The sequence below is a fragment of the Malus sylvestris genome, chromosome 12 (assembly GCF_916048215.2).
Source record: "Malus sylvestris chromosome 12, drMalSylv7.2, whole genome shotgun sequence".
NCBI classification, from domain to species: Eukaryota; Viridiplantae; Streptophyta; class Magnoliopsida; order Rosales; family Rosaceae; genus Malus; species Malus sylvestris.
In genome coordinates this window covers 28,158,159-28,173,250 of record NC_062271.1, presented here as the reverse complement: position 1 = coordinate 28,173,250, position 15,092 = coordinate 28,158,159, and the positions used below count along the sequence as shown (strand labels likewise).

Below are 15,092 nucleotides of genomic sequence, written 5' to 3'. Positions count from 1 at the left end.
TGGTTTTTATCGTTTAAAATTAACGAGAGGTCTTAGGTTCAAAACGCTATGTGCATGTATATTCTTTCTAATTTTTGCGAAGTTCTATTTTGGTTGTTTATTTTTTTTAATTACTAGCTAGTGGCTATGTGGGTTGCAGTTTTTAAACTTTCATTCCAATTCAAGTCTAACCTTCAAAATTTTAAATTAAATTTGTAAATCGTGTGACATGTCACCAATATGTTTAATTTAGTGCTCATTCATTTCACCATATGTATCAAATTCTAGACTCGATCATGATTATTATTTTAGTTCCATATTGATAAAGTCAGTAAATAAGAAAAAAAAAAACCTCACGATTTATATAAAACTAATTTAAAACTTAAGATGGAAGAAAACAAAACTCATTATCTATCTACTTGTAAGTTTGGGGTTTTTTTGTGACAGCCCATCCCGAAATATTTTATTGTTGGTGTGAAATGTCTTTTATGCCCTTTAATCGTTGAGTTGTGTTGTGTGGTTTAAGCTTTGGATTTGGACCAATCCTTTTTATTCCTAAGCAATTGGAACTTAAGACATTTATTTGTTTTGTCTGGTGACAAAACCTGGACCACACATTTTCCCTCACACATACACATTAGCCGTTGACTTTCTATCTCTTTCCCTCTCGGATTTTCTTCCATTTTCGTACAATCGTATGGTCATTTGCTAAACCAGTATTTCCTTGCACGGATTGAGGTTATGAAGTTGGTCTTTGTGTTCCTTGCGAGTGTAGGAGCTCATCCATACCCTTAGTTCGACATGGGGGCTTCTGAAACTTTAGAACCCAGAAGCTCCGATGAGGTGCACTGTTCATCTAACGTGATTGCGGACTTTTCTTCAAATTTGGAGGTGTTAGAGAGCCTTAGAACTTATTCACGGAGCTTAGGGAAAAATTTTGGAAGGTTTCAGACGTTAGGAAGCTCGGGTTTGACAAGTTGCAGAGGTGAGCGGATTATCGTGATTTTTCCGGCAAGATTTCATGAGTTTTAGGACTAAAAGTGGTAAGGTTTTGTTCCTCTCATCCTAAGCTTCAATTTGGTACAAATTTCATGAATTTTGGTTGAGAAATGAAGAAGATTTGAAAATTTGAAAATTTTCCAGTTTCCAGTGACACAGACGGCGACGAAATTCGGTGACTCGCCGAATAAGAAGGCTAATATTTTGTCAATTTTGACGGAATATTGTAACGGCGTCAGGTATCTTTAACGGTATATGGTTTTATTTAACGGAATATTCCCTAACACCATTAAGGAATTCGTCAGTGTGCCAGGCACGTGCCTGCGCGTGGGTGGTGCGTGTGGCCGGCGCTTGAGGGCTCGTGAGACATCAAAAAATTATTCTAAAAATATGGGGATGTTTGTGGGGTTGAGTAAATCATGTTGGTATATTCAAATACCCCAATTGAGCAATGTATGAGAAGTTATTACCTAGTTTTGGTTATGTGCTTTAAAATAATGTTTAAATAGTTGTTTCGCATATAGATGAGACCTATCCTGAAAACGAGCGCAGTCAAGCAAGGCTCAGGGATTACAACCCTTCCACATATTAGTGAGTGGGCTTTTGGTTTTCAGTATATATACTTGGTATTTTTCCCATAAAACTTAATTAAATGGTTTGATATTTTGAAATGCCATGTCAAATGCTCTTTATATTTAATTGTGCATTAGTATGGTTATCTATGTTGTTGATTGGCGTTGCGAACATTCAGGTAAGCTTCAGGTGGGTAGATTAATGGTAGTGTTTGTAATGAGTAATTGTGTTGAGATGTATTTAGAGATTATTATCATGCACCCTGGTGTTAGTGCTCCGCCCAAGAACAAGGCCTAGCCTTCACGTGATTGTTCACCTCTCGCACCACACGCTCACCTTAGATCCAATGTAGGTGCCAGCCTGTCGTACATACCACTTTAGGTGGTTCCGACTCGTAGGTGACTTGCGATACTTCGCACAGCCTTCACGTGACCGTAGCACTTGAGCGTATTTATTTACACCCAGCCTGTCGTACGTATCACTTTAGGTGGTTCCGACTTGTGTGCAGAGAACTAGTTGATAAGATATAAACTCAGTCGTACAAGTCATGTTATGTGATTTCGGCTTGCATACTATTTCATATTGATTTATTTCACCTGACTTACTTATTTCTTTATGAGATTTGACATGGTATATTAGGTGGATTTGCTATTTTAAATATGATTTTGAGATATAGTCGTATATGCTATTTTATGAAATTATACAGGTTTTACGGCAATGGGTTACTACTTTTGATAAGTGAAATGGTTTTGAAAAACTTTGTTTTTGCTCACTCACACTTTATGTTTTGCGCCCTTCCAGGTTCTAGTTAGGAGTGCTTGTTGGTGGCTTACAAGGAATTCACGGCAACTCTAACAAATTACCACCAATGTAGGATCACCTTTGGTATTGTATAATTAGTATTTGTCCGGTTGGACTGCACTTAGGCTACCTATGCTCTGATTGTGTGTATTCACACTTAAATCTTGTCGCTTGCACTTGTATTATCGTCTAGTGTTTTAGTCAGTTTGGTTTTTGTTTATTTGCATTTCTTATATTAATATTGCTTCCGCATTGTACACATGACTACGTCACCCTCGCGTGACGACTAGTATGCCTCGATCTAGGTCGGGATGTATCATTTTTGGCTCCCTTCTCTCATTACAAAATAAATTAGCATTTTCGTATTTATAATTTATTGAGTTTGATTTATTTTCGTAAGAATAATTTTATCAAAGTCTTACATGTGAAAATAAATAATTTTTTTTACATGAAGTTACAACATATATTTTCATGGCAATCCGGACCTCAAAAATCTCAATATCGACCTTACATTGTTTCACTAAGAAACAAAAAAAAATCAGGAAGATGTCCTATAACAGAAAAATGTGTCATTTGTACAATACGATGTAAGTACTTGTGTCCGGTACACTAGAAATTTTTTTTCAGCTCAGAACAGAAAATACACGTTTGGGGTTAGATTCTTGACGCTGGTGACTCACACAATGATAATCAGAGAAAGTTGAAATATCTTTGTGAGTTTTTCTGATCTTTAAAGATATGACAACGAAGCCAACGACTTGTCTTTTTAAAGAGAAAAAAAGGACGTACTAGGATTCTCTCATTTCCTTTTTACATCTCCTTCCATCCCTTCCTTTCAAATCTATTTTGTCTTTCTCTTTTTATATAAAAAATTTAATATAAGATGTTAACGTGACTTAACCGTGACTGTTCAAATAGAAAGAGAATGAATGGGAGAAAAAAAAAGATGGAAGAGAATCCTAATTTAAAAAAAAAGGACATGAAACATACGAAAAATATGGAGCAAGGATTCTCTCATTTCCTTTTTACATCTGCTTCCATCCCTTCCTTTCACATTTATTTTGTCTTTCTCTTTTTATATAAAAAAATTAATATAAGATGTTAACGTGATTTAACCGTGACCGTTCAAATAAAAAAAGAATGAACGGGAGAAAAAAAAAGATGGAAGAGAATCCTAGTTTAAAAAAAAGGACATGAGACATACGAAAAATATGGAGCACGTGTAATCTTACTACCGCCCACCGATTCGCACACAACTTTGGTTTTACTTTTGCGTCCGCGTCATCGTAACCAAGGCCACCGCCACAACTCCAGAACCTCTTCAATTATTTTCTCTCTGCTAAAAAACTTATAAGAAAAAAAGAAGAAAATCTCTCTCAATAATGTCGGAATCCAAGAGCAAGGTCGATTCTCTCAGGGAATGGGTTGTCGAGCACAAGCTTCGAGCTGTTGGTAAATTTCCCTGCTTTTTGCTCTCTAATTTTGTTTCCTTTTTCCTTGTTTTTAATTGGCAAATGCAAGATATTGTATTTTCTTGGACTTAAGTTGCATTTAGTTATGAAATACATGTTTTATGATCTGGGTTTTACGTTTTGATTGATTTTGGCATCCATTTTTATACTATTGGCGGAAATATCTGTCCTTTGGCTTTATCACCAAATTAATTTTTTAGATATTGTTCTTCAATTACGGCCCTTGGTTTTTTATTTTGGTATCTTAGATTATTGGAAAAAAAATGGTATTTAGATGCCAGATTGCTGCATAATTGTGTGTATGTGGAATCCCTTATACTGTAGTTATGGTTTTTGACGGTTTTTTGCTTTTGTTTCCATGACTTAGGTCTTCTATGGCTCAGTGGAATTACGGGTTCGATAGCTTATAACTGGTCTCAGCCCGGCATGAAGACCAGTGTGAGGATCATCCACGCCAGGTACTTTTGCTATTCGTGGATTCTCAGTTTCTTTTTTGACAGATAGTGATGTGCGGATGTGCTTACCACATTTTGTAAATATATGCATTTACTTAGTTATATAGTTTTATGCGAAACAGGTAGGTCGATCTTTTCACTAAATTTTGTCGAGTCGAGAGTTTTAGGGTTACATACTCGTTTGAAGTTGAAAGAATATTAGGTCGACGGGAGCTTATGAACATTTTCTGATGATAGGAAAACTAATGAACAGTACCGGAAGCTTTTCATTAAAGTTCCCTTAATGATACTATCTGCAGTTTGTAATGTTAATGTGTATGCCATCTTGTTTGGCATTTGGCTCTCACTCTTTGAACTGGATGTCAGTTTGTGGTTACTGATTATCTATGCCGCAAACTATGCCCGTCCTGGTATTGGTATTCCCTACCCTGCCAGTGCTATTTGCCTCTTAAGTCCTATCCATGGGTTGCCCTGGTATGAAAGTTGATGCCTTGGCATGGATTTTATTATGACTGGTATAATGGAATTAGTGATTTTCTCTTCCCAAATAAAGCCAGTCAATGGAATACCAAAAAATTGGACCTTCATTTTTAATATAATTTATGTGAGAATATATATTCCAACGTGCAGATGCCATTGTTCCCGAATTTGACAAAAAACCATGACTTTGGTGCGAAATTTTTGGAGTTCTTGAACTCCTGCTAATTCATTGTGGCTGTTTACTAATCTTTTAGCTACTTGAGCAATCATATGCATATAATACTGAATGATCCCAATTTGTACAAGGCATTTGATTCTTAGGTTAGAAGTGATTCTGAGATTTGATTGGGTTTACAATTTTTGCAATAGCCGCTTAATGGGATATTTGATGCGTAAGATGGCATTCAATTTGTTAATTTAGCATATGGCAGCAGCCTCTGAATTCTCTGGAAGCAGTGTTATCATAGGAATGATATTTCTTTTCCCCACCATCTTATTCCTTCTCTATTTATTATTTCAGATTAGCATGTCGTTGTTAGGGAAATTGTATCATGAAATAGTCTCTTGGATCCGTAGCCTAAACCCTGAGATTGCTTCGAACATGCTATTAGTCCAACATGTGCTGGGTTTATCTAGGGGAGCGAGATAAAGGGATAAAATCCTTGATATACAAAATCCTAAGAGAAAATGCTTAAACATACTTGTCGTCTTTAGGGAGTGTGGAGGTCCAAATTGAATTCCCATTGTCAGTGATTCTGGGTATAAATTTTCTTCCCTATGTCGACCGGGAATGCTTCTCCCCTTTTATTCCATCTGATTCGTCTGTTTAACTTCTAATTTGTGCATCTCACTTACCCTTCATTTTCTAATTTTCCTTGTTTGCATTGACATTGAGTACCTGTCTTTTATTCCTGACTTCTTACTCCTCGATGTTTTTCAGGTTGCATGCACAGGCTCTAACGCTCGCCGCATTAGCTGGTGCAGCAGTGGTGGAGTACTATGACCACAAAACTGGAGCAAAGCACGACAAATACGCCAAGTACTTCCCAATTGAGGACTTTAACAAGGATTCCAATTGAGAACTTTAACGAAGATTAAGCATCGCGTTCGACGACCTTGCTTGGGGAAACATTTAACCCCACATAGCATGGCATGGCATGGCCTTGCGCAAGTTTATCCAGAAAATAGTTGGAGGATGATAAGAAAAATAATTGTGTGAACAGTCTTTCTTCAACCATTATTTTGTTTGTTTGTATTAACTCCGATTGTAATCAGGCATGGGATTTCTGTGCTACTGATTTGCAAGTATGCAGTAATTAGGCCTCGGCCTTTCGTGAATTCAACTACATTTTTTCTGCTTCCTTTTGCACAATCTAAGTCTCTCTTTTGAGTCCATTTACTTTGGTTATGTGGATTGACCGAATATTCGTGACGTGTAGGGTTGTAGGTTTTCAAGTCGATTGTGCACTGCCAGGTGTTTTTAACTTTTATATATAGTTATGCATGACTGGTTTGGACACTGTCACCGTGACATTCTTGTTGCATAAGGTTTCTTCTCTATCAGTATTGGTTTAGTGGAAGTATGCCCACAACTTGAGACATATGTTGAACATGAAAGTTTGAATATTACGTTTTTGTTTTGAAGAAATTCGTAATCTCAAAACTGCTCCGAACATTAGTGTAAATTATCTTATTGTTTGTTGAAAAAACAAGGTTCCGAACAATTTAATCTAAAATATGAAATGAAATTGTGAATGAGAATCTCTGAAATTACACATCATAAACTGCACTTACAAATATTCAGTCACAATATATATCTCTCGACTCTCGACCATATACCAAGAAATTAATCAGAGTGGGAAAACTGAACAAACGACGTAGTTTCTAATTAAAAATCAAGACCAGAAATTGGAAACTCAACAAACAACTAACTAGCACTCAAACATTTAAACAGATACGATGTTGACTCTCAACTTGTTCTTGCAATATATTAAAGCTCGAGTAATAATTAATGTTTAGTAAAAATGCCAAACTCTTTGTATTTTTTATTTTAGATGCTAATGATGTTCGAATATCACCAGTATCAACCATCTCGCTTGCTCTTAATTTTTCAAAAGTATGATGTTATTTGAACATACAAAACTGACACACTTACAGACACGACATCTAATATATAAGGCAACGTTTACATACAATTCACACAAGCAACAGCTTGAAAATCTCCTCGAGACACAATAAACAGGAATATGCATAAGATTTTTGATATTGAAGTTGTAGCTGGCTAAACGTCCATCTTTGTCAACCAAAAGAACCTCCTACCTCTTCCAAAGCATCAATGGATGCCTACCTCTTGATCCAATTCGGGAAAATATAGACTAGTGTTTTGTCCAACCATCGTCAAATTCATCCATCACCCAAATTTCAAAGGGTTCTTCATATCCGCCGTGGTAAAAGCCAGAAAGAGCAACAAATCCAGTTCGGACAAAATTGTTAGTGTCATATTAAGTTACCAACTACATATCATGTTGTTTCTGCACCTCTTAGTTTCATACATACCTTTTGAAAGTTTTATGAGCCCTTAGGGATTAAACTTCCCACTTTGTTTGAGGTGAGAAAATTTCACCTTCCTGTTCAACCTCTTAGGGTTAAAACTTCCACTAGGTAATGTGGTCATGCTCCCCTCATAGAATACCTTAAGGATGGATGAACAAGCATTACTAGGGGAGCTAGGGCTTGCAAGAAATTACCACTTTAAGTCCTTGTTGTAAAGTGATCTTTGTGACGTGTCTTGAATAAATGGTTTGATTGGGTTTGGTTGTCAAGAAATTCAATCAAACAGTGTAAAACTGATGAACACGTTGTACTTCACTGTACTTAGCCGTCTTATATATGAGCATGCGAGGGAATAGTCCCTCGATTGATGAAGATATTTTTGTAAGAAGCCTACAATAATGGTATGACGCAGTCAAGAAACATTGGAGCCCTGAAACCATAAAAATTGGAAAATGCTAAGAAGAAAAGCAAAATTTGCTTTTGCTCATTCACCATGACATGTGAATTATCGTAGACCAACGCATATGTTTTGGTGTATCTGAAACACCGTCATACAATGTTATTATTTCATTTTAATGATAACATATGTGCGTGTTATTTTTATGTTTATAATTAATAAGTAAGACATATTAACCATATTTTTTATCTATATCATTACACGTGAACATGGTGAATTTGCTAAAAGACCAGAGTGGCCTTGCCACTGAAGATCGGAAAAATGACTAGGAAAGTCTTCGAGGGACTCTGCAAATGGTTGGTACAGGACCTAAGAGTCCCCACGAAGTATTCGATGAAATGTCCGCCCAACAACATGCATCGATGACACTTAGTAATACATGTTGACACCACTCGATAGTATGTGTTGATAAAACTCGATATGACTCACTCATCATCTTTAGACATTTGTTTACCGATGAGCAACATTAGCTCGACAAATGACTATATGCTTACTAAGTGCTTGATGAAACGACCCACTTTAAGAATAAAAAGTATTTTGCACGTTATACGGATTGTTTCCATCTAAAAAAATAGCTTCAATCTTTTACTATAGCACCCTCTGAAGTAAACCATGAATCTATTATCTATTAAACGATACACCGCGTAACACTTACTTTGCAACTGCAAAAATTTCTCCCAACAACCAAGCATGAATCATGATGATAGCTTTTTTTTGTCATTGAATCATGATGATTGTTGTTTCTACAAGCTTTGACAGTTGTGCATTGCGTGTACAAGCACTCCCACATACGACATATTCCTTCTCGTCCTCTTTTCCCTCTCTCATGTTTAAAGCATTGCTTGCAATTTAAGGTTCGTTCATCAATATATGGCAGGGCAGCACTGCATGTCTTTCCTTCTTGTCCCCTTCCCTCACTTCAATTTCCAGCGCTCCAAAGCCCTATCAGAAATCAAAAGATCAGAGTCCCCCACTTTCTTAGGTAAAGTGCAAGAACCACCCCCTTGCTTACAAACCCTTCTTTTTGACTGTCAAATTTATATAACCTTACGCCATCTTCCTGTCAAAACCGGTCAGTCTCAAATCTATATAGTGTTTAATTTTGAATAGCGTGGTCAATGGAAGAGAGGACTTGCTGTTTGCATAAATTAGTTTAGCTCTTCAACAGATAAAATGGGACTAATGTAGTTTACTTCTGATAATTATGGTTGAAAGTTATTTTCCAAAAATCCTGCATATCACACATTAAAGTTTACAAAAACTTGACGCAAAATCGAACTCAATAACGTTTTAAGATTCTTACAACCGACCCCACTTACTAGAAGAGGGCTTGGTTGTTGTTGTCATGCATCTCACAAATTTTAATTTATATTCTATTAAAAATATAATTTGCTCAAAAATAATAATAAATAATTTGTGGTTCAGGATAGTTCTTAAGTATATGTTTGGGAAATTTTAAACATAAATCATTAAATCCAATCGAAATAGCATCACTCCACTACGTACCATTAAAGCTTTCCAGAACCTGCTCATTAGTTATTACTTGACAAGCTTCTTGAGCCAAGGATCTTTAGCATGATGCATGGCCACAATGTTTTTACAGTTTTCTCCACCTGGTTAATTACTTTTTAGTTACTAGTAATTTCTTCTTGTCAAGCTTTGGTTTCGTCATAGTATCCCTTCTCATGTGGCTTGCATCTTAACAAGTAAAAGTCAACACAAGTTCTTTTAGCTAAATAAAACGAACGAAGGAAATGCTAAGAAGATCACATTTATTAATCCTGATAATTTTGCCAATTGAGAGAAAGATTTTTCAATATGATCAGCATACGAAATGGTACATCACGTGTCATTATATAAATAATGAGATATGTTTATTAAAATGTTAATAATTTAAAAAATAAAATTTCTCAATATTTACATAAAAACACATGATGTACGTACCATTTGTATTCTCGTTACAATGAAAAATTTCTCCAACGGAGACTATAATTGCAGCAGAAATGTATACAAGTGTCATAGGAGAACTTAAAAAACAACTATTTAGGGCTTGCAAATGGATACAACTGCCCATAAATATTGTATTGAGATTCTCTCTAGGTCTCATACATTAGAGCTTGTGGACCGTGCAATCGGGATTTCAATTTGGTTCCATTAATTAGTTCATTTTGACCCATCTCACATACAATCTTTCTCCAACGCCCAGATATTCTCTGTTCCAAATTGCTCGATCCACAAGCTCCAGAGTATGAGATCCGGATAGAGTATTTCAATCCCATAATATTGACATTCTCTTCTTGCATGCAGAATTCTGTGCCTCTGTGATCATGAGCCAACGTCCCTCACTTGAACTTCTCATGCTAGAGAGAGGGAGAAGAGAAAGAGAGAGAGAGAGAGAGATGACTACAAATTAAAAAAAGAATTATTATTAGCATTCTAAAAATCTCATTCTACACTTCAAACTTTGCATTCCCAAAATCTCATTCTACAATCCAAACTTTCTATATTAGAAAAAAAAATATTTTTATGAAAAATGTAAAATAAGATTTTTAGAATGCCAATAACATTTTCCATAAAAAAATAACCAAAGCATATGAGTTAAATATCTCAAAGAAACGAATTAAACGAAACATGTGATATGTGGCGGTGGAAATCCAAGACACTATGAAGAGAAGACAATCGAAAGTTCTACGTTTACTTTCCTTAACTTTACCATCCTACGCACGTACAGCGTTCACACTGCCTTGTTGATCGAGCTGATGATGCAGAAATGGGGCGAGGAAGAAAAAGAGGTGAGAAGCTTGTGTTGGAGAAGGGGAGCAAGTGCAAAGTTTTTAAGCTCCTGATGAAGGATTGCTCGAGCTAGAATTTGCACGTGCCCTGCTTCTCCAACACGAACTACTCACCCATGCACCATGCATACCCGTCAGAAACTCCTAAAGACCCCCATAACCCTGGCCACTCTTTTACCCATTTCGTTTTGTTTCAACCGAAGAGTGAATCAGAAATGTGAAGGAGCCCATGCATTTATAGATAAATTTTTCAAGGAGAGAGAGAGACTCAAACAGAAATAGAGTAATTAAAAGCATTGAGTCTTGGGAGTGTCTATTCAGTGTCTATTCTTTAAAGACCTCATTTGATTTCACAAGCAACGAGCAAAAGCGATTGATTAAATTTTGAATTTCAAATAGGCATTTCAATTGTTTTTTTTTAATTTATTAACAAAAAATATTACCACTTTTAAGTTACACTATAAAAAAAAATTTAAAACAAAGATTTGAAAGATAACACTTTATTTATCCGAATAATTCATCAGTTGCATCCAATTAAATTGTTTAACTGTTAAAAAGAAAAAAAATAAAGGAATTGTTATTAACACTCCAAAAATCTTATTTGATACTCTAGACTTTCTATAATTTGAAAGAAAAATAATTTGTGAGAAGTGTAAAATGAGATTTTTGAAATGCTAATAACAATTTCCAAAAAGAATTCAAAGTCTTTCATGTATATATTTACTGAGAGACGGTGGACACACACAAGTCCCTCCCCTCTTCCCATTAAGAGCAGCTCCAACGATGATCCAAAAGTTCAGGCAATTGAGTTGGATTGCCGCCATCCCCTTTGCCCTTACTTTATTTTTACCCATTTTAAAACGGGTGGATTTGTTCTAAAATAACAAGGTCGGTTTTCTGTACAAATTATATGAAAAGTTGATGACATGACATTATAATATATTTGACCCTGCTGTTGATATTGGCTCACTAAATCTTATTCTCACCTGTTTGATTAAGTAGTGCTCTATGTTGAAGTCACGTGGTGCTCTGTATTACGTATGTTAAAGTCACCTTGAGATATTTTCAGCTAACAGTAAACGTCACTTTGTGGGGGTACGTACTGCCTGCCGCCAATTGGCAAAAACCAAGTTAAAATATTGGGTATACCACTGGGAGACAGTCCCATTGAAAATGATCTTAAGAATCTCGTGATCATGATCGTTTATCGTATATCGTTCGATTATAATTTATTTTAAAATTTAAAATTTAAAATTAAATATGAATAATATTTAACGAAAAATAACCGTATAATGTACAATGATTCAATGAACAATCACGATCACAGAATCTCTAATATCTTCAAAAAAAGAAGCCGACGATCCTTTTCCAGTTCCCATAATTATATAGCCTTTAAATATAACAAAGGGGTTTTAACGAAATAGAGCTGGTCAAAGTATCTAAATGTATAAAAACTCGTCGGATATTTCAAACTAATCTTCACATGTGTGGAGTAAGTTGGGTGAGATCCTATCCAATTTTTAATGGAAAAGGGCACACCATGCCCAACATGATGAAAAAGGCACACTAAGTTGGGTGAGATCATATCCAATTTTTTAACACACATATCTCATTAATTGTACAGTAACATGTGGTGTATTGCTCTATATTCCGATTATATTGAAAAATCTCTCAATGTGCTGCAAAAAAAAGTTTAGCCGGTGAAGAAATCAAAGGTCCATATTTATTTTGGGTTTTTTTTTTCCTTTTTACCATTGGAGGTCAATGGAGGAAATTATTATAGGGAACTTTAACAAAAAATACCCGGTACTGTTCACTTTAACGAAAAACTATATTTTTACACTAAAAAGTCAATCCTGTTACTATTCACTTTACCCTTTATTTTGTCCTTATCATTAAAACTCAAAGTTTTCAAACCATTTTCGTTAGTTTTCCTATTATATATATAAACTTAAATTTAAGGTTTGTACTATAAGAATTATCTTATTGTAGGCAATATTATTTCATAGACACAGAGACTCTTTTAAGTACTTAAATAAGTTCTTAAAGATGATTCCATCCGTTTGTAAGTAGGGATTCCCATTATAAATACTCTCAAGTCGCATTATCCAGTTCTATCTACCAAAAAGATGCGAACATTGCCTGCATTTCTCATCTCTAAGAATTGTTTTCTACTATAACTACAAGTTGCCGAATTGGAACGTTTAGTTGATGACATTTTTGACCAAGAAATGATCACGATCACATTGATTAGATGAAGAGTGAAAGCCGAGTGAAAATTGTACAGATGGAAACTCAACACAGCATGGCAACAGAAGGAGAACAGTGAGTGAATGACAACATGACACTGGCTGTTGAGGGTTTGCGTGTTGGAAGCAAAAGTGTTTGATTAAAGCGAGGACTGAGGGGAGGGTGTTTTTGTGTGTGTGTGTGTGTGTTTTAATACATCGATATACTTTACATTAAAAAAATATGAGAGATCGGTTAAGTTATACAATGAATAACTTAATTTGGTATAAAATTCATCATTCATGAAATTCGAACCTAAAACATATCATTTACAAATAAAGAGAAATACTACCGAATCGTAATACTAATGTCTTGTGTGTGTTGTTTAGGAGAGAGCAGGGTGAGTCCCTAGGTTGATATGATTCCCCTATCTTTTCAGTTTTCCCCTCCTCAATGAGACTTCACCCCCTTTTAGTCGGAAAGAGATCCTATCTCTTCCATCAAAGTTATCGGATTAAATGATTTGAATTTTTAAAATTTCATCCAACGGTCTATCTGTTTTAATTTCTTAAAAGTTAAAATAATTTTTTGTCATTGGATTAAATTTCAAAAGCTCAAATCACTTGATCCGATGACATTGATGGAAGAGATCCGAAGATAATATCTTTTCCCCTTAGTTATGGTGGAATTTTTTAGTTCTGACCCCAATATGTCTCTATCATATATTCTGCCCATCACCCACATCGCATTTTAATTTGCTCGTCATCTTAGTATCGTTGTAAGAGTTTAAAATTTAAAATTTATTTATTAGATAAACATAAATTTTAAAATTTATACCTTTTCAACGATGATAAATAAGATGCTACTCACCCTCAAACAAAAATGCACCATTTTGCTACAATGATTCACTTCTTGAATTTTCAATGCATTGCCCATTTACAAAGAGATTTTTATAAAGTGAGTAAAGAAAAGACAAAAATTTAGTAATATCTTAGTTGAAGCATATAGAGCCCGAGGATGGATGACTAATGGCGTGTTTACATAGGGAGAAAGGATATGGCGGAATGGGAATCATTCCCCATTCCTGATTATTCCTCTGTTTACCAACTTAAGCGGAATGAACAGTTATGTGGGCCCCACATAAAATCAGGAATTTATCTCCTGATATTGTCGAAATTGGATTACCTAGAAGAAGGTAGTATTTGGATTCCGGGATAAGGTTCCATTTGGAATAAAAATTTCCTTCCCAAAATGTCATGCACCTTCAGTACTCCTTTCCATCTTCTTGTTGTCCTCCACCATCCTCTCCAACAGCTCTTTGCTCCTCTGCCGCCTCTTCTCGCTCCACCACCTCAAAATCCTCAACTTCCTCCTCCATAGGATTCGGCACAACAAAATCAACCCAAAAATGGCAAGCATACCCAAAGCAAAAATCAAATCTTCATAAAATCTGAACTTAGTTGCCACCATTGATAATAACAGAAAATTCAGCAACAAAAGGAAACGAAAGTGATGGAGAAGAGAGTGGTACCAGAGAGGCCGAGGGAGAGGAGCGGGTTTAGGTGAGAAAGACCCGAATTGGAGCTCAAGGTTGCGGAGTCCGACGCTGAGGCGCAGGCTCCGACGCCCGCACGTCGCCGAAGAAGAAGTGGTAGGAACGGTGATCTCTCCGCCTAGATGAGGCTATGAGCCGTGGGTTCTAGATAATGCCAATTTGGATGAGGACAGTGGGTTATAGGTTAGTAGATAAGCACGAGAATTCCACTAAAAAATCCAAAAATAAAACAATAAAAGTTTTACTAAAAATAAAAAATAATAATGGTTCTCTCTTCTAAAAAAAAATAAAAAGAAAGAATAAAAGATTTACTAAAAATAATTAGCATATAAAATAGATTAATTAAACTAGGGGTATTTTAGTAATCACAATAGTTTTCATTCCGATCCATGTGAATTGGTAAACAATTATATAAATCAATGTCATTCCTACTCTGATTCCAAATAGTTTTAGTAAACAACTTCAAAAGGAATCTGATTCTGATTCCCCCTCATTTCTATTCCTCCTCAATTCAATTCCTCTCAATTTGATTACGGATTAGTAAACGCGCCCTAAATGTTTAGCCAAAAAAGTATGTTGAACCCTCATTTGAATAATAATAAAATTGAAGATTAGTGTGTATAAAGCTCTTGTAAACCTATGTTATTTGGATGTTATTCCAACTGCACTACAAGAAGATTTCGTATAAGAATAGCGTCTCTCGTTGTCTCTTTCGTTCTTATGCACTTTGCGGGTAGAATGAGACAT

The 15,092-nt window shown here is 35.5% G+C and overlaps 1 protein-coding gene across 1 annotated transcript; it reads left to right on the top strand.

Moving 5' to 3' along the window:
* Window positions 1–3,627: 3,627 nt before the first annotated feature.
* On the top strand, window positions 3,628–6,102 carry LOC126594495 (uncharacterized). Its single transcript, XM_050260843.1, has 3 exons — window positions 3,628–3,804; window positions 4,192–4,282; window positions 5,700–6,102. The coding sequence occupies exons 1-3, from the start codon at window positions 3,735–3,737 to the stop codon at window positions 5,836–5,838; spliced, it is 300 nt and encodes a 99-aa protein (XP_050116800.1). The 5' UTR covers window positions 3,628–3,734; the 3' UTR covers window positions 5,839–6,102.
* Window positions 6,103–15,092: the final 8,990 nt, after the last annotated feature.

Bases quoted from the DNA above. Each gene is read 5' to 3' on its own strand.
- LOC126594495 (XM_050260843.1), top strand. From the start codon at position 3,735: ATGTCGGAATCCAAGAGCAAGGTCGATTCTCTCAGGGAATGGGTTGTC. The intron at 3,805-4,191 runs GTAAATTTCCCT...TCCATGACTTAG, and splicing joins GCACAAGCTTCGAGCTGTTG to GTCTTCTATGGCTCAGTGGA. The intron at 4,283-5,699 runs GTACTTTTGCTA...GATGTTTTTCAG, and splicing joins GTGAGGATCATCCACGCCAG to GTTGCATGCACAGGCTCTAA.